This window comes from Epinephelus lanceolatus, chromosome 15 (genome assembly GCF_041903045.1).
Source record: "Epinephelus lanceolatus isolate andai-2023 chromosome 15, ASM4190304v1, whole genome shotgun sequence".
In the NCBI taxonomy this organism is placed as follows: domain Eukaryota; kingdom Metazoa; phylum Chordata; class Actinopteri; order Perciformes; family Serranidae; genus Epinephelus; species Epinephelus lanceolatus.
In genome coordinates this window covers 35871593-35891413 of record NC_135748.1, presented here as the reverse complement: position 1 = coordinate 35891413, position 19821 = coordinate 35871593, and the positions used below count along the sequence as shown (strand labels likewise).

The window sequence follows — 19821 nt, the reverse complement described above, 5'->3', positions numbered from 1 at the left end:
CCAGTGTTGGGGGGGATGTGTGACTTTAAAAGTACTCATATTACCTTTGTAATTACTGACAGCTGCTACACATTTCAGTTCTCACAATCTGTTTCTATTTGATTTTTCTTTTTTTTTATTACTATTATTATTTGATTTTTTTTGTTAGCACAAACTTTATGAACAAAAAAGGTAGAAAAAGTAAAAACCTCAAGGCATCTTGTGCAGACAACATGCTAATAACTAAAAAAACTACAAACTACATACAACATAATGGTCTTGCATTGGTTTTGGATTGTACAAATAGCGTACCTTTAAGTAACTGTGTATTAAGTAACTCAGTACTTACAGCTTTCCCCAACACTGGTATGTACTGAACAAAATACAGACGTAACACATCTCAGACATTGTCCACAAAGATCAGATTCTTAAGCCAAATGTTAATGTATCTAGAAAGTTCTGTGCAGTGCAAGGGGATTCATTCAGCTAATTCTGTGCTGATAAATTAGACTTCATGGTCACAGTTTAATTCTAATACATGCTGTTCACTTAATATTGCATGCTCACATACAACATTACACATTCTTTTAGATTGGTGTAGCTACTCTTTTGAGCAGCGAGCAACATTTGGGCTGAATGTGACTCACTGTAAGCTCCTCTTCAGTGAGTTACCACTGGCCTGTGTGCTGCTATCTGTAACAGGGGAGATGTAAGCTTAATTTAATGGCCATAAAATGTGTGTTAGTGCCTGTTCCTGTGATGTGAGGACAGAACGAATCACAACAGCAGACTGAAACACAAGGGGAAATGTGGTAACATACACATCTTCCAGTGGTGAGCCTGTCATCTTTTTACAAATATATTCTCATTCTTACATCGACCTTTTCAGTCACTTGAAGAGAAAAAAACACAACAACACACGTACAAACAGATAAAATGTCAAACATAGGGAGGAGAAAGTGCAAATATTTTGGCGCCGCTTCGTTTTCGTGTTTTTCCGTTCACTTTTTTGAAACTCAGGAACTTCCTAATTTTTCTGCTCCATCTTTCTCTTTCCTGTCAGCAAGCGTACAGATGCCTTCCCTCTGTGCCCTCTGCTCTCGTCTCAGCTTCTGGATCCTTCTCTTCTCACACCAGACGACCTACTGCGAACAGAAAGAGAGACAGGCGCACAACAGAGGGGGGGAAAAAAAGAAAATGTATTCACTCATCTGTTTTAGTGTCCAGCATGCAGATGCTCTCACACATAGCTGTTGCGTGACAGACGATGGCATCTTTCCACAGGCAGAAGCTCACTTAGACAGACTCTCACACAATTTAAATAATGTATCTAACATCTATTATAGTTCAGTAAAAATGTTGCGTTTCTGAATGACAACACCCGTGTATATGGAAAGCAGATCCATCCTCTGCAGCTAAAAATATTTCTCCCATGTGTCATCATCATAATTTTCCTTAAGTTAAATAATTTAACAGACTCCAGTCCAGACTGCGATTTTTTTATTTAGCGAAGAACCAAAAATAAATGTACTATTTCATCATTTATTTTTATTTGCCTTGCTGTTTTTTCTCTCTATATATCACTTCTATTAAAAGTCACTCAACTTGCACAATGTAGTGTGACGTAAATCCATTTTGAAAATTCACATCTATTTACTTCCTGTCAGCTCTACAGTAACATTTTTGCCTTCGACAGTGCTTTTTCACCCATTTAAGTTAAATATTTCTCTTTTCAAAGTAAGCTTTGTACATATTGTTAATAGTATTTACCATTCGTTGTATGTGTTATTTATTTAAGATTTTTTTTTTTTTGCCTTTTTTGCCTTTATTAAAAAAAAAAAGAGGCAAGATTAAGCATGAAAGGGGGAGAGGGAGGGGGGGATGACATGCAGTAAAGTGCGGCAGGTTGGAATTGACCCTGCGGCCTTATGGCAAGGACATTGCCTTATACATTAGACGCCCGCCCTACCCACTGATCTACTGGGCACCTGTTTATAGTGCTTTTGATCATTTTCGTAACCATCGTATTGTCTTGGATAACGGTTAGCAGCATTAACAAGTCACTCTTGGTGTGTCTCAAATCACATACTTCCGTTAGTACACTTCCATGTAGTATACTATGTGCACTATGTACTTATTGGCATAGTGCGCAGATTTCAACAGGGTAGTGTTGTCTCAAACCAAATACGGCCGTTGTGCACTTTCCGGAAATGACGGCCGCAAATTTCGACCTCTTCTTCCTCTTTTATTGCCTAATTGTAACCAGCCAGTGGAGCATTACCGCCACTGTTTGCCACAATGTCAAAATGTGCAGCTGTTAGCTAGTTAGCAAACTAGCATTAGCATTCGCATTATCGTCCGTGGTGCCAAATCATTACAGACTGCTAAATGAACCCAATAAACATACTGCTGGCTTATACCCGACAACAGTATAGTGGTGCTTTGTGCAAAAAACACATGTATAACTTTTGTACAATGCAGCAACATTCACGGTCGCACAGTCCTCGGCCGCCATTTCCAGTTTGAAAAGTGGTCGCTCCACTTCTGCTACGTAGCCAAGATGGCAACCATTGACGGCGAAAAGTATCCATAGTTCCAGACTCAACTTCTTGATAGTTTTGAGTGCACCATCCGGGTACTCATAGTGCACTGCATTTTTCCATATTTCTCAGTGTGAACGCACTTAAAATGCACTCAAATACGCAATTTGAGACACAGCATCAGTGTAGCACCAATGTCAGCCTGATTTTCAGAGTTTAGCTAACATAAGTTGCTACTGCTCTGTTTTAAACTCTGCGTCTTGTGAAATCGAGCAGTAAAAGTTCATAGAGCTGACTGCCCTCATGAAGTTGACAATGCTTTTCTTCGTTTTAGTAGCTGGTTAGAAAAGCTAACTGACTAACCTCACTATTAAAATCATCAAAAACTAATCATACAAAATGAATGGTAAATACTATTAACAATATATGCAAAGCTAATTCTGAAAGTTAATTAATTAACTTAAAATCACTAACTTTAGAGGCAAAGGTAACGTTATAGTTGAAAATAGTCTACCATCTAGCGTGTTGTTCATTACAATTTAAAATGCAATATGGAGCAAAGTCTGTTACTGTCTTAAGTAAAAACAGTGAAAATGTTCGTCTATTTCAGTTTGTCACATTTATTTTTTCTCTCCCTCAGCAACATGTCAGCTTTCTTTACCATCTGTTTATCTTGACTTTTTTTTAAGTCACCTCTACAGGATAAAGTCAGTGGTTAATAGCTTAAATTTGGCTGTGAAGCAGCTGTACCCTGCACCCATATCCACCATCACATGTGGTGACGTTATGTCTCTGAAGTTGTGTTGCGTTCGTGTTGCATGGGACAGTCAGTGTGCTGCACAAGGGATGGACTGCTCACTCATCAATCAGATGAGTGGGTGAGTGGATGAGGGGGGGAGGGAGGAGAGGCCTTGGAGGAAAGGAGATGGGTAAAGAGCTTAGATTGCTTACAGATGGCTGTCAGATGGGAGCAGAGGTCCTTCTGAGCTCTGTGAGAGCTCTGGCTGTGTGTGAATGTGTGTCTGGGTGTGTATGTCTGTTTACATGTTTGTGCATTTGAGATGGGGCTGTATTTGTGTGAATATTGTATGTCTTTCCATGTATCTGTATGTTGCACACATGCATAGGGTTGAGTTTGCAGTTTGTGTCTGGACTTTCTACTGGCCTACATGAAGTTGTGTGTGTGACAGCAGCCGGTGGGGGTGGGGATGTGCAGGTGCACTCTCTGTCAGTGCCGGTTATGTTAGCCATGAAATAAAAGTCCAGCTGATTTCAGCTTCTGTAGTCTCAGGCGCTGAGTTTGCTTCAGAGTCAAGAATTCTCAAACTTTAAAGCATCACAAACCCTCCAGCACTCCATAAATCACAGATTACCTTCCATGTGAGTGAGTCCTGTAGTGAGTGCTTTATACTTTAAGTGCATGAGGTAAAATGTTATGACCAGCTATTTCTACCATGACTAGTTGGATGCAGGTGACTACTGTTGACATTTTTATATAAATAAATGTTGATTTTTCTTTACTGCCTGTTACAAAAACACAACACTAAATCAACTTGTATCCACGCAGTTCATAAAATGTTTTCTTTTTTTTTTTACTTTAAACACAAACAGCAAAAACTCAATGTACAAGACGTGATGCGGTTTACATGACGTGCCACCACAACAGCAGATGTGGCAAACAGTGTGCTTACTTCATTCACAGTACAGCTAAGGATTGAAAGGGAGGCAGGTTGGAATCAAACCTTGGCCACCGTAGAGGACCTGGCTTATACAGGACACACACTCTTCCAGGTGAGCTAAAGGTCATCCCAGATTTCACATTAATCTTGCCAGATATTGAGCATAGCGTTAGTTCAGGCAGGACACGGTGTGAAGCTTAGCTCACATCCCAGCTACATCAGCTGATCTGAAGCAGCCCAGTCCACAGATGGATGAGCTGATAGATCACGATTCCTTTGGATACAACTAAATTGGCAAATTCTCATTCAGAGGATCCTGTTTAAACTGCTCTGGCCTGCCTACTGTTGCTGTTTCCTCTGCAAGCCGCTTTGCAACTTGCCTCCACCCCAGCTCCCCCTTTTCATGCTGTGTCTGACTTATCAATATCATTTCTGTTTGTCATTGATGCTGCTCTGTTCTGTTTCTGGGGGGTCTTTGCTGCTGCTCTCCCTGACTTAGGTCTTCCATGTGGGCGCATGGAAGGGCAGGGAGGTGTGCTCTCTCTGCCTTAGGCTTTTTGCATACGCCCAAGGAAAGGCAGAGAGGCCCCAGAACAGAGCCATACCGCCAAATATAATACTGCAAATGGATGCAAATACAGTTTTCTTTGACTTAAGTGGTCCTGACTGAACTTACGTAAATTGTTTGGCTCAACCCATATCATCAGACAGGAGGAATGACCTGTCAACATTTGCATCCTCATGTCTTGCAACATTAATGTAGGTCAATACAGATTATAAAGAAATCATGGAGAGATATTTGAATGTTGAAGTATTGCAGCTCTAAGATTCAGACCAGCTGTTCCTTGACTGAAGTTTGGCCTCTTTGGTGTTAATGGATTTTTAAGTTACCTTCAAGCAAGAAGTTGCAGCTCAATAACAAGAACTGTAGTATTTTTCTACATTCACTGTCATAAAGTCTTTACCTTGGCAGCACCAGTGGCATGTTCTACCTGTTAAACTATGCAACAGCACAGTATTTCCTGATAGCTCTCTCCAGTGAAGTCATGCTGTTCCTCTCTTTAGTTCAGATAAATGTCTCTGTTGTGAGGAGCTGAGCCACAGTGGTGCTGATGAATCGACTTTGCAATTACCAGGCTCCAGAGCAGCGAATGGTCCTCTCCCTCTTCTCCTCGCAGTCACTGAGGACACTGTCTGTGCCATTAACAACACAAAGCTGCCTTGCCTCTCCCTGGACACCTTGGCCCCACTTGTGATAAAGAGCTGAAAGCAGATCCTGTCTGACAGTGAATCGCCTCACCTCACCTGGGACCAGCCAATAAAGACGCTTGGCTCAAGAGCTGGGAATCATGGTATACCAGCACATGGTTGCAAGTGGGGGGAAAGGGCTCGGCTAAGGAGGTGGATACACAGCCCTGAGTTTACCCTCAGCCCATAAATAAGGATTATTTTTTGGTAAACTCATCACCAGGGTAACAAGTAGTGATGGTAAGCAAAGCGAAGCTTATCTAACTGTCACAGCCCTCTCGGTTGACCGCTGTTACCTTAAACGCAGCACAGTGTGTTGAGCTGATGTCACAGTAATTAAAACACAAGTGGTGTGGAGTAATTGCTGTTGGCTCTGAGAGGATGGGGCTCTGGGCTCTCTAATGGTCCTGCAGCCTCGGTGCCAGGCCTGCCTCATAATGCCCTCCTTTCATTCCTGCCTAATGACGGACACAGCCAGGACAAACAGGAGAGGAAGAGACCAGAGAGCAGGGAAGGAGACGAGAAAGGAGGAGAGGAGTTTGACAGAGAACAGCAGACGGGACATATCTGACTGTTTTTGTCCACCTTCAGATACACAACAGTGCAGGAAGTTTCAAAGCACCTTTGACAGGTGATCAGCCCCTGAATGCTTTCAGTAAAGAGGTGGCGATATTTCTTAGGACTCAAACACATGCTGCGCCGCTTTGCCTGCACACAACATTGTTGTCAATGTAGATGCACAGAAGGCGGGTCTTAAAAGGAAGAGTGACACTGATGCACTGATGCTTTCCCAGGCACCTATTTTCCAAACTGCGATTGCCGCATCCTGAGATACACAAAGTTCAAGTTCTGGAACGCAGCAATGCCCACCGCAGGCCATGTGACAAGGAACAACGAATCACAGCCGGCAGATATCTTTTTAATTTCCTCTGTAAATATCAGTCCATGATAAATATGGAGGAGCAGTTGATTTTAGTGCATGTTCGTGTTGCAGGGTATACTGGTACCGATGGTAGACCACGGTACTTAAACACCACAGTACATATGATACCATAATGTTGGAGTACCGTAGTACTACGGTACCTCACGGTACCACTACTGTGGGGTAAGTTCAAAGTCCAATCGCAAGAGGGTGAGTGTCCATGCGCCGTCCAATAACGGCACGTGCTGGCCACCTGGCACTCAATATGCTGCTGCAGTGGTTTGTTTTCCAGTGACATTTCAGGTATTAGCTGAGCTACTGAGTGTCTTTAAGCAGTGAAAGTTATTTTTTATTTTTTTTTACTTGTAGGCTAGATTTGTTTATATATGCTACAGTGATTTGTTTTCCGCAGAGCTCTATGGTGCGAGCATTTTATTCGCATTTGCGACTAAAAATAGTTTTGTGCAAGCAAAAGAAATCATTCAGGAGCACGCTGTGCGAGTACAGATTTCAACCAGCAGCAGAAATGAAAGGCGAATCCTGCTGGTTGTGGGTTGAACGGGGGTCACAGACAGGAATACGGCGGAGCACTATAGCCACCGCAAGATAGCGCGGTTTACCGGCGACCGAGAAGCCCGGCTCCAGGTCTAATAATTTCCTCTTTGTTGGTGTCACGACTGCCTAGCAGTACCTGAACACACACACAGGTATGTGACGTGTCAGAGGAGAAATGAGCCATTCACATTTCTCTCTTTGTGGCAGGTAACAGTCCACAAACCTCACCGCACTTAAGGGACTGTTCTTAACTTGTCAGGGGAGGAGGGTGGCTGGTTGATTTTTGGTTGATTTTGATTTTATTTATTTTATTTCGATCCCCCCTATGTTAATCACTTATTGATGCCATTTTTGAAGTATGAATAAGTCAATAAGTAATTTATTCCATTGAAATATCATTGATGTATTATAGAAAAGTGATTTATCTTTTTATAAATGTTAAAAGGCACATCTGCCTCATTTTTGCTGTGGTATTGTAATACTACTCAGAACCGTGATACTGTCACTGGTATCGTACCGTGACAACACTAGTGCATGTGTACGTGAAGCTTTACATCTGTTCTACAGACAATATTTTAATACACCAGAGGAAGATCAGCTCCGAACTTTGGATTTCTGGTTGCTTTGTGAAAAGAAATATTTTGAAATTCTTTTCTTAACACAAAGAAGAAATGTTTCTTTTCAAAGGTCTCTTACTCCGTCTTCTTATTGGCCTACAACACTCAGGTTGAACACCTGGCTTGAAAACTGAAAGACAGGATCAAACAGGATCAAAGCTTGTTTCTCTTGAAAAACAAATTCACTGTACTATCTACACTGGATCACGTAGATACCTGTATGCTCATGTTTCTGCCACCACCCTTAAACCACTGTGTGTGTGTGTGTGTGTGTGTGTGTGTGATGACTGAGCTGTGGTATGTAGTATGTAAACTTCTAGATTCTTGTAAAAGAGATCTTGATCTCAGCGAGACTTCCTGAATAAATGATTATTGGTAAACTTTGTGTTGGTCCATTTTTGACCCAAAGTTTAAGAATACTCAACGTTTCTATCATTCACCAGCAGTTATAACTGTACATCGTTCAACCTCCGTGTAAAGTCACGACTTCAGTCTGAAGTTGTGCATGCTGTGATTGTACTGGACGTACTGTGTGTTGCAGAAAAAAATTACAACCACTCATGCTCAACAACAGCTCTGTAAGCACTCACAACAGATCCTCTAATATCTTATAATTGCGTTTTCCCATATTTGGTGTGTTTTTGTGCGTGCAATCATTCGTACATGCACACCCGCATGTGTTTGTACTTATTCAAAAATATGTTTACATCTTTCGAAATGGAATTAAGACTTCTGAAAAGAACATCATGAACTCTGCTGTCAGAACCCATTGCAACAAGTTTAACAGTGAAACATTTTGTGTTTTGTTCATCACAGTGAAGGAGACATAATGCCGAACCACCAGACCTGCTGCTAACCAGTGGCCCGACTGTGAGAAGAGAAATTCATCGCCCTGAGCTTCTGTTACATATCTCATCTATAATGAGGATTCCAGTCTCTCCAGAGAATGGATGCCACCCTCTGCAGCACTTCAAAACTCACACAAGGTATTCAGATGTTTTCCTTCGCTGCTGCCAACGTGTCGAGACCGAGGAGCCTCATACAGATGTGCTCCACTATGCCCCACATGCTTACAATCCTTCACCAAAAAGCACGCACTGTAAACTGTAAATATGTCCAATAACACTCCAGTGACGATCCGAAGCTGCGACAGAGCATGATGAGATTTAACGTCTGGCAACGGCAGCTTGACTTAAAGGGATCCAGGCCATTGAGGATCAGCTAGGCATACCTGAACACAGTGGCCGTCTATCTTAGTCAAGGCAGAATGCTGCCATATGTTCTTACAGACTCCTGCTTCTTTCATGCAAGCTTCCTCTCAGTCTCCGTCTCTCTTTACATACCTCACTCTCTCCACAATCATCACTAGCCCAGAGTGCCTGAGTGGCAGCATGAGGAGCCGTATAAAGCTGTCAGGCCGTTTACCTCCAGCTCTTAAGCATGGAGGTGAGAGATTAGGTGACCACAAGGAAAACAACCGGCCGAGCCTCCTTCACTGCTCTTCCAATACTGTGGCTGTTTATCCTGGCAGCTGTGCCCAGGGTCCGAGAGGCCTGACGTTATGCCCGCTCCGAGCCACTGTTCTCCAGGCGCGGCGAGCCAGCGCCAGGGTAAACACATGACCTCAGTGCTATGTTGTGCTGAACGGCCCAGTGGCCAGAGTCAACAGCACCAACGGGACCCATAATCTCTCGATGGGGGGCGATCCTGACGGATCGAAAAGGAGATTAAGAAAAGGAGGAGAGTCTAAAAGATAAAGACAATCAGCAAAATGTATGATGATTCCTTTGTGGCATTTTAGACTCTTTCAGCCAATTTCTTGTTGTTTCAATTGAAGTAGGAACAAGAAAAAGATGTCACAAATGTCTAGAGCTGAAAAAATTGAGTAGTTGATTGACATAAAATTAATTGGCAACTATTCAAATAATCGTTTCAGTAATTTTTCAAGCAACATCCTCCACTCAGCTGCTCAAATGTGAGGATTTGCTGATTTGCTTTTTGTCATTTAAGATGGTAAATTAAATAGCTTGGTTTTGGATGGATGCTCAAATAAAAGAAGACTGGGCTTTAGTAAATTATTCCACTACCCCATTTGTCACTTTTGTGTTACATTTTATGGACAAAATGATTGATTAATGGAGAAAATAATCAGCAGATTAACCAATGAAATGCAAATAAGTGTGAGTTCCAACCCTGTAAAAGTCATCTGAAGAGCTGGCTTCAGGTTTTTCAGGCCTACTAATAAGAATAAAACCACAAATGTCATTTTTGTCTTAATGATCATAACATTAGATGAGATTTCACTCCCTGGAGACAAAATCTGACTCTTACTGAACCACCCTCTAAAATATCAGCTAATAACAACACACACTACGCATTACTGCATATCTATACAGATACAAAAGGACATAAACCTCAAACTGAAATTTTCGGTGCTCATCACATAAAGCTTTGCATGTATATCAGGTGCTGCTGTGTCAACTAGCTGTACGCATTTCAGCAATATGCATGTTAATGTGTTACACAATAAGCCAACTACAGCACTCAGAGCCGGAGGCAGCCAGAGTTAGTGAAAGCATATTAGTTTGCCTTACTGAACAATTTTGTCCCTTGCCTTGTCCCTTGGCTGCCACTTGTTGTTGAGCTACCTGCAGAAGAAAAACAACAAAGGTTAGAGAGGTGTATGTCTTGCTCTTAAGTCACCTTGAAATATGCCATGAAAGAAAATAAAAATAAAAATAGTACAATTTAAATATAGCATCATTGTGCGTCAATACAGCTCCTGCAAAAAAATCATTGTCATCACTGCAGTTCATTTACATTGTGACAGTTTACATTATCATTTGTGTGTTAAATGTGTTTTACAACCTCTGAACATCTCCTAACTTTTAAGAAATTAATTTTCTAAGTTTTTCTCTTGGCTGTTTTAACACTTGGATGGTAGCTGGCAGCAGCCTCTCACTGACAGTTGTTAATGATCTCTATTAGAACCAGTCTGTATACTCATGATGAGTAGTTACAGTTTTCCGGCCCAGACAGTGCCGAGGATCCACTAATACATTAGCCTAGTCTAAATATTCATCAGTGAGTGCTAAGTGGAGCAGTGCACCTTATGTAGACTGCCAACACATCTGTTTGTCACATGCACCACACATACTTCATCCCTTCCTCTAAATGACTTGACTTTCTAAACCAATGACATGATGAAAATATTAGTAAAAATCTCATGTGGGAATGAATGGAAATGGTTCTGTGTATTATACTTTACACTTATGCACTTGGCAGTTTTAAAAACACATGGAAATTAGTCATCCTGACACAACCAAGCACCCCTTTTATTCTCTTAAATCCTAAATCTGACATTTTCATGAGAGATTTCATTTGTTTTATTTTCATTGAAGTAGCTGTTGAGCTGTAGACCATGAGATCTGCGTACCAAGGGGCGTCTCTAACTAGTTGTTATAGGAGACAGGAGTCTATATGCAGATTTTCCCAGCTGGCCTGAGGTCACACTGGAGTCATGACCCTGCTAACACTCTCAACCATCAAGTTCTCCCCAGCCTTCCTTACCCTCCTTGCTGACGCCCAGGCAGCCTTTCAGCTCCTGCAGGGAGATGGCTCTGTCCTTATTCAGGTCGCAGTAGTCGGTGAACTTGCGGGCGCATTTCTTGGGTTTGGCTTTCTTCTTCAGGTACCTCTTAAACGGCTTTAGCTCCTTCTTGTTGATGTCGTGACTGCCGTTGTTATCCAGCTGGGCGAAGTACCAGTGCACCACCCTCTCCTCTAAAGTGTGACTGGGATCAGGCTCAACAAACCTGATGGAGAGGTTAAACATGAATGTTTCAACACACTGAATGGAGGGCTGCTCGATTATGGCAAAATACACTCAATTATTTGGTCAACATTGAGATCACAATTATTTAACATGATCACTCATTGACTTTGGAAACACCCATTTGTTGAACTCTTTGCCTTTTTTTTCTTTCTTGAATTTAATTCTAATTAAAAACAAATAAAAAATCTGATAAATGATGTGATAAATAACATTTAAAGATTAACACAACACAAGAGGAGAGGAAGAGACTCCCTGCTATTGACAAAAGAGCCGTGGACTGTGATCACCCTGAGCAGCATGCATGGGAATGAATTCCAGTATATTTTTGAACCATAATATATTTAAATATACTTTATTTCTCACTTTTCCCCTGTTGGTCTTGATAAGTTGCTAAATTTGTCACTAGTTGCTTTTTGGAAATAAAGTTTCTCAGAGGGTCTAAGAAAAGTTGCAAAGTCTAGTGAGTAAGTCGCCAAGTTGGCAACTTTGAGCACGCTGCTGTAAAGGAAGGGAGTGCAAGCCAAAATGATTGTAAAAGTGAATGATCATTTCATAATAATTTCAACTCGATTATCTTGTTTTCATTATCATTTTAAGCCAAAATTGTAATTAAAAAAGACATATGATTAATCACCTAGCCTGACTATGATTAGGGAAGTAGCAAAATACATCTGATGTAAACTGCTCAAAAGATAAACACAGTTTCACCATTAGTCATAACTATAACACACCAATAGTGCAACATACACACAAGAATAAACTGGAAATACAGAGGACGTTCACATTAACACATTAAAGATAACACGTTTAATGTGCCTTTAAAACAGGCTAATAAAAGATTCTAATCCTGCATGAAACACTGATATTTGGCATGTGATCACATTACTTCACATTCAAAGACTGGTTCATGATGTTGATTTCCAATAAATAAAAATCTAAAGGTGTGAAACTGGATAGGTCAGGCAGATGACCGCATGTTATGACAGCTCAGCTTGCAATAAAATAATTTAAAATCAATTCTCTGCTTCGCAGAGAGCTCAGTGCGGATTGACATACTCCATATTATGGACAGCTTTAATCCCAAATACCTTCCAGTCCCATCAGTGTATAAAGTTCTAGCATTGATGGAAAGTAAACACAAACCCTGTCAGTGTCTGTGCCAAGATCTCTGCGTGTCAGAGATGAAATATTAGCATTCAATTCAGAAAACCAGAGGGAAGGATTATCTGAGAAAAACCAGAGGTGGTGGAAGTTTTCCATGAATGAGTCTTGTACCTGAGCTGTCCTGCTCAGGTACAAGACTCTGGGGTCTTCAGTGGTACATGACTCTACTTACCTCCCACCACCAGAGGGGGCTGGTGAGTTTATGGCTTGCACCATGTCTGTGGTGAGGGCATCTAACAAGCTTGTAATAAATTCCACTTTCTTCCCCTCTGGGCAGCCTGGCACAAATCAAAGACAAAAATACACCAAAATTACCTTCCACACATAATTTGAGTCATTATGGCGCAGTGAAGCTGAAGTGCCTCTACTGCCTCGACACCAGTGAACCACTGTGACAGATGTCAAACGGAAAACGGCTGTTACACTGTAAAAGAAAGCAGGCAAACTTTCACATGGCTTAACAACAAACCAGGTGTAACTGTTAACTGGCTTACGTTTACAATTACTGCTGAATCACTACGAATGTATTTTCAATACAAGAGAAATACATAGTTAGACCGTTTTGTAAGAGCTGAGAAAAGCAGAGTTGCGGCACATGGCGAGAGGTGGAACAGAAGTGTGTGGTGATGAGAGAGTTTTGTTGAGCAGCGCAGACCTGTTAACTTTTATGACACAATTCTGAACACCTTGGGTAGCTCATTTTAATTGCCCAGATGTATGGTTTTAATAGCACGCTAAACCAGTGCAAATTTTTCCCTCCTAATTGTGTCTCTTAAAGGGAAACTTCAAACGCAGCTGCATAGTAAACTAATCTTCTCATTCTTTTTTTTCTTTTTTCAGCCTCCTTGCTCAAGCTTTCTTAGTCAATCCCCTCCTCCCCTTCCTCTGAGCGTTTGTGGCCTCCTTGTTCTCCGCTCTGTTCATGTCTTTTCATTCCTTTTGTGCTGGCTCGGGGGGTTCTGTGGGAGGTGGTCCGCTGCCCTGCCAGGTGAATCCAATTAGCATTTCCTACGACGCGACAAGCTCGGGAAAGCACTGCCTTGCTGCGCCTTAATCCAAGTGTTAAATTGGGGTGTTACAAAGCACAAGCCATTATGTTGTATGCTGCCTATGTGGCAAGGTGTCAAGGGCACAGTGTGGTGCAGGGCCACTTGGATTTGATGTTAAAACACATTAAAGCTGCACCAAACAAGGTTACCATCCTTTATTTTTAGCTTTTAAACCATTAAAACAAAGTAATGTTTCACTGTGATGCATCTTCGCAGATTACAAATGTTTATTACATATGAGTAGTTTAAATAGAGATTTTTCTTCTCAGTTTCTCCCACCTGAGTTGTCGTAGCGCCTTAAACGCATTATCCATGCGTTTGATAATGCACTGATTGTGAGTGTGCATGCATGCGTGTGTGTGTCTGTCTGCAACTTGTCTGCCGAACTACTGGACCAGTCATCCCAATATTATGTCTCTACATTTATGACTGTATGCTCAAGGACCTTTCATGGTTGCCGTGTTTTACAGTTCTTGGAAAAACCTGCTGCAAGTTTTTCGGAAATTGTTTCGGTTAAAAACAACACACCGTACAGTCTGTTGTAGGCCACATTTTGGCTTTCTTCGTGACTCAAGAACTGACATCCATGGAAAAGTTTGGTCTTACTTTTAACTCATCTGCAGATGAATTCCAAACCCACTATGTTATGATTCACTTCAGTTAGGCACGAGATTAATTAGTTTTTGTTTTGTTAGCTTCTTCGTCATCTTGACTGTAAGGCAACTGGAGCCACAACTCTCCACAGTCCACCTGTCACCTGGTTTTGTTCCATCTGCTGCACGGCGTCATACCACAATGGAAGCTTTTTATAAGCGGGTCATTTTGTCTGCCTGATTCAGGGATTTTATTTGGTCATTTCTCCCTGATATTTTGTACCTCAATTAAGTTAGTGGGCAATTAAATGGTTTCTTTCTTTCTCTGTTTTAGTTGTGTTAATGTTATTTCCTACTTAATTGTACAAGATGAATTAGTCCCCATTTCTGTTCTCTGCTGCTGTCTTGACAAAGACTGTTGATTTTTTTTTTCTCTTGATATTTGTGCTTCTACCAGGAGTAACTGAAAAGGCTAATGTTTTTTTTTGTTTTTTTGGTCTGTTTTAATCGTGTTTACTATTGGTATTTCCTAATTTGTTGTGCTGTAGCCTATAGACAAAGTTAATATCGTTTAAACTCTAGTTATGGGCAACATGGATCAAAGATTTGTGGTTGTGTTTCACTCATTAAAAGTACATTCATCTTCATAATTTTAACGTATCTTCTGAAACATGCTGCAGCGCTTCTGCTGGAATTATGCGCAGTGCTCGACGGTGCGAGCGTTTCACTTGCATTTGTGGCTAAAAATAGGTGTGTGCAAACTGTAAAAAATATTTAGGGGCACATGTGCGCATAAAAAAATCAGCCGAAGCAGCCTATATTTTTGTCAATAAAAAAATATGATATATATATAATCTAACCGCAAATGTTGGAGGAACTCCAGCCACCTTCCCTCTTCCCCGTGTGACACGGTAATGGGCGGTTTTCCAAGCCACTGTCGGCACAATGAATATGTCCCACTGTTGGCAGGGTGGAAATAAGTGTGGAGGAGACAGACCGGGTTAAGCGGCGGACCTCCGGGGAAGCCCTCTCCCCACAGTGAGAGACCGTTCTCCAGGCTACCGCTGCTGGGCAGCTTGGAAATAAGTCAAAGTGTGGAGGAGACGGACCGGGTTAAGTAGCGAACCTCCGGGGAAGGCTGCTCCATTCTCCCCGCAGTTAGGGACCGTTATCCACAGCCAGGCTGTCAGCTGGTTGGAAATAAGTCAAAGTGTGGCAGAGAAGGACCGGGTTAAGCGGTGGACCTCTGGGGAAGCCTGCTCCGTTCTCCCCGCAGTTAGGGACAGTTCTCCACTGCCAGGCTGTCGGCTGGTTGGAAATAAGTCAAAGTGTGGCGGAGACGAGGGACCGGGAAAAACGGCGGACCTCCGGGGAAGCCTGCTCTGTTCTCCCCGCAGTTAGGGACCGTTCGCCACGGTACCGCTGCTGGGCAGGGTGGAAATAAGTCCTGCAGAGTTTCAGAGGACCTGGAGAATGTTTTAGGATAGTAATAACATTATATAAGATAATCATATTGCAAAGATAATATATATAAGATAATAACATTAAAGACAAAACTAAATTGCAATACTTTGTCAAAACTTGATGATTTTACCTTTCTGTACATTTTGTATACAAATTCATTAAATAATTTTGCTTGTAAATGTCTATTTGCATCATGTTTATTACGGAAAACACATTATTTGATCAATTTACATTGTGCCCCTAAAGATCTTTGTGCGCTCCTTACTTTTTCAACTTAGGAGCACATGTGCTCCTTGGGAAAAAAGTTAGCATCAAGCTCTGATGTGAATTGTCTAGAATGGCAGTGATGAGCTCGGGCAGCCGAAATGTGTCTGCCTGGTGGAGATCTGCGCTCGACTGAGAGGACTTTCTTTGCTGAGCAACTCTAAGTAAGAAGTCTCTACAAAGCTCATAAAGCTGGGTCCACCAACAATAAAATCTTTTCTTTCTTAAACTGATCACACAGCAGCTGGTTTGGTCAACATTAAATCCCTGATATTCAGTTGTGTTCATACGGCGCCGGGTGTCTTCAAATATAAATGTCACATCTTTGCATTTGCAGAGTTTGTCAGCACAAACAGTCCACCAAAATTAGCAAAATGAACGCCACTCAGACCCTCACTGCTTCATAGATGTGGAAAGTGTAATTTGGGTTTTAGTGTGTGGTGCAATTTACTGTTACCACATTACAAAAATGGTGGGTGCTAAAATTATTTCCAACTGCTGCTTCACCACTGTGCAAGTGTCGCTTTAAGCATAAGAAACATTATTAAGGATGCTGCATTTCAGTCCTGGTCTTTGCAGTGTTTGACGAGACAATATAAATGGAAGCAAAATTATTATTTTTCACCAAACAATACGTTAATGTCAAATTATTTGTAGATTACTAATTAAGATTAAACTATTCACACGGATTTTTCCTAATAAAGGTTTTGAATAAAATCCAGTTCCTGAACCGACTGAACTGGAAGTTAACAGATCCGAGCCTTTGGTCTCAGGGGAAGAGCTCTTACCTGCTCCTCCTGACAGAGGTGGTATTGTGTCACTTTATGTACAGTGAGACTGAACCTGTAGCTGCATGCTGTTAATAGACTGCCCTCTCAAGCATTCTTCTCTTTTCGCCTTGATGGGATGACCATGAAATATTGTGCTTTGTTGTGGTGGTTCAGAACATCCCTCTACAGTACATAAAAATATCTCCACTCAGCACCCTGTGGTCTCCAACACCCCCAGCAGCCCCCCCCACAGCCTCACCACCACACCCCGCAACACTCACACCTTCCATAAAACATGCCACACATCTGCTGCACAGTCAGGAGTCATGCTTGACTCTGTAAACTCACCAGATGGGAATTAAATAAGAGTTACAATGCAACTTTAAATGATGGGGAAACAGAGGGGCAACAAACGTAAGTGAGCAGTAACAAGGGCAGAGGAGAATGAGCCGGGGTTACGACCTCTGGATTAGAGGAGAGTCTCTGATCTTTGCTGCCAGGCAGTCCGACACCACAAAGTGTGGTTTGGTCAGTTCTTAATCAAAACCCTCTATCTGGTCAGTTAGTGTGAGGCTGACTGTAACAAATGAAAATAGACATACTTTCTAAGTCCCTGACCTACAATGCTCTTTATTGACCATTTTAATCCAGTGGTTCCCAACATTTTCGTTAAGATGCACCCCCGCAGCCCTGTCGGATGAACTCAAGTGCCCCTTCAGTACACCATCTATCAGGTTCCAAATGGGTTTATTTGAATTTATCATTAATTTTACACCATTCACAATATTAGACGAGACTAGCTGATGGCTTGTGGTGGTGCTAGTTCTCGAGTCTTGCGCGAGTTGCCATGTAAACACAGCACGCCTGCAGGGCAGGCTAACTGACCATGGTGAGAAATTATGCTATAAAAGTGGAGTAAATTACGTCATTTCAAGTCAATTTTGCATGTCGTGGCTTCAGGGCACTTGGATTATGACGGACGGGCCGTTCTGACGTTTTTGAAATGCATTAGTGGAGTTTTATTACATTTTCAAAATGTGGGTTCCATGCACTTTAAGTGTAGCTGTTATTCAAGCTAGCTGTTAGCTGGAATAACAGCTGCTATCCTCCGATACCCCGAACGAGTTTTGTGGATTAAAAACTACACTGGACTTCTTGTCGGCATGAGGGTCAGAAAGTACTGTCTGTATTTTCATTCTAAAGTGGCCATTTCCTTTAAGGTTAGTTTGGTTACGTTTGCCTTTGTATATTGGTGGCAGAAGCCATTTTAAACATTTAGCCATTATTTTTAGTTAACTATTTAACTAACTGCATATTTATTAATTTCAGTAACTATTTTAGTCATTTGTCCATTACTTTTAGTTAGCTAACTGTTTGAACAGTATATTCATTACTTTCAGCTACTTTTTCACCATTTATCCATTATTTTTGCCTGGAACGCTGAGGCGAAGCCATAAACACCCATTGGTCGGAGTGTGTGATGACGTTGGTGATTCCCCATTGGCTGTTGCTCTTTTGATATGAAGAGGCGCTAACACAGCCATGGACACTGACAGTCTTCTACTGCTGTATTCCTCACTGTCTGTAACCAGTGTGGCATGATAGCATGGTGGAATTAGCAAGCTAGCCAGCTAATTAGCTAGCCGCTGGGGAAATAGAAGTTTTGGCTGAGAAAAGAGAGAATCGCCTCATTAATTTGTTAGAGAGATGGTCGTGTCTGTATAATATAAGGCCTTATTTAATCATTATTAACTGTTAACAGTAGAGCTTTGCTCTTATAGTGGCCGAAGGCTGTGCAGCCTTCATTTATTTTGCGGGGAAGTGCATCCCCAAATGCAGCTAAGAAGGGGAGACGAGGGTTGTGATCAATCCAGAATGGAGTTTGATAAGCTCTAGAGAACGCAGGTCCCTTCTGCTGTCTTGGTGTAGCCTACTGTTCTTCATTTTATCATGTATTTACATGAAATTTTGGGCTGGACCGCAACCACAGGGCTAGCTCTGTAAGCAAAAGTCAGGGTGAATGCCGAATTATGTAACTGGGTATAAGCTGGCCACTACCTTTTAAGATTTAAGAGTCCCTGTTTCAACATAAAAGCCATCTAGTGTCTTATAAACGGTCCAGCCATATACTCGGTCTTGACGTAGTCTTGTTAACTAATTGTTCAGACTTCGCTGCTCACTTGCTAACTAATTTTCACGCATTGATACACGATGTGTTGTGCATTTCTATTTATTTATTTATTTTTTTTCCCATTTTCCATTTAATTTTTTATTTAAATGTTTTCAGATCAGTTGAGCTACACCACAATATTTTCATGAGCTCCTGGTAACTGCCGAAGTACCCCTGGTTACGAGTCACTGCTCTAAACCTCTCCCCTGGCAGCGATTGTCCAATCAGCAACTGTAACTGAGCACAGCAGGTCAAACTTTGGATTTCTCTACACGCTGTAATGGTGTTCATGCGGCTGTAATAAGAGAGATACTCCGTATGAAAAGAGTTTGAAGGGTGGTGTTTAGTTTCTTTTAACCTCTCCAAAACAAAAAAACTCTCAGTGTAGGTTGCCAAACTCAGCCTGTCTCGCTAACTGGCTCACTACATACAATATTAACCTAACGTTACTTCTACCTGCAACCAGTTTGTGTGATTCCAAGTTAAAAAAAAGCCTCATTCACGGCACTGTGTAGTATTTCACTGTTGTTTGGAAACTGGGCCTGGATGCCGTCAGTGTTTAGGGTAACATTGTTAGCTCTGTCCTGCTCCTGACTGGATTTGGGAACGTTTACACTCCAGCAGCTTCATCTAAACTGAGTATTGGAGATGGCTTTACGTTTGCCAAACACATCGCTCATGGATATTTGATGCTATTTAATATTTAAGCATCCTCATTTGTTAAATATGAAGTTTGACACAAGACAATATATTTAATCCAGGAATGTTACTGCTATCCCCCAAGCCCTAAAAATGAATTAAACTGCAGTGAAAAGTGGAGAAAACCTGTCAGGTCTCTGCCTTGGAAGGGATCTTCAGTGTCTGAGACGCGAGATCGAGCAGCGCCGTCACACTCGGGCGTCTGGTACCTGTTAAACAGAAAGGAGAGGACAGTGGGAACATGGCTGCGTGAGACAGAAGGAGAAAAGAATA

At 41.7% G+C, this 19821-nt stretch overlaps 1 protein-coding gene across 5 annotated transcripts in view; it reads right to left on the bottom strand.

The window, feature by feature from the left end:
* Nucleotides 1–243: 243 nt before the first annotated feature.
* The window catches only part of smoc1 (SPARC related modular calcium binding 1), a 68411-nt gene continuing 48833 nt past the window's right edge, over nucleotides 244–19821 (bottom strand). For 2 of the 5 annotated variants that reach the window (XM_033642337.2, XM_033642342.2), the window contains 5 exons: nucleotides 19675–19757; nucleotides 12712–12817; nucleotides 11111–11355; nucleotides 10155–10188; nucleotides 942–1124 (listed from right to left, as the gene is read on the bottom strand). In XM_033642337.2, the coding sequence (XP_033498228.1) occupies nucleotides 1085–1124; nucleotides 10155–10188; nucleotides 11111–11355; nucleotides 12712–12817; nucleotides 19675–19757 (508 nt within the window). In that variant the 3' untranslated portion in view covers nucleotides 942–1084. Of the gene's footprint in view, nucleotides 1125–10134; nucleotides 10189–11110; nucleotides 11356–12711; nucleotides 12818–19674; nucleotides 19758–19821 lie in introns of all 5 variants that reach the window. The other 3 variants (XM_033642340.2, XM_033642339.2, XM_033642338.2) reach the window with 3 other exon arrangements.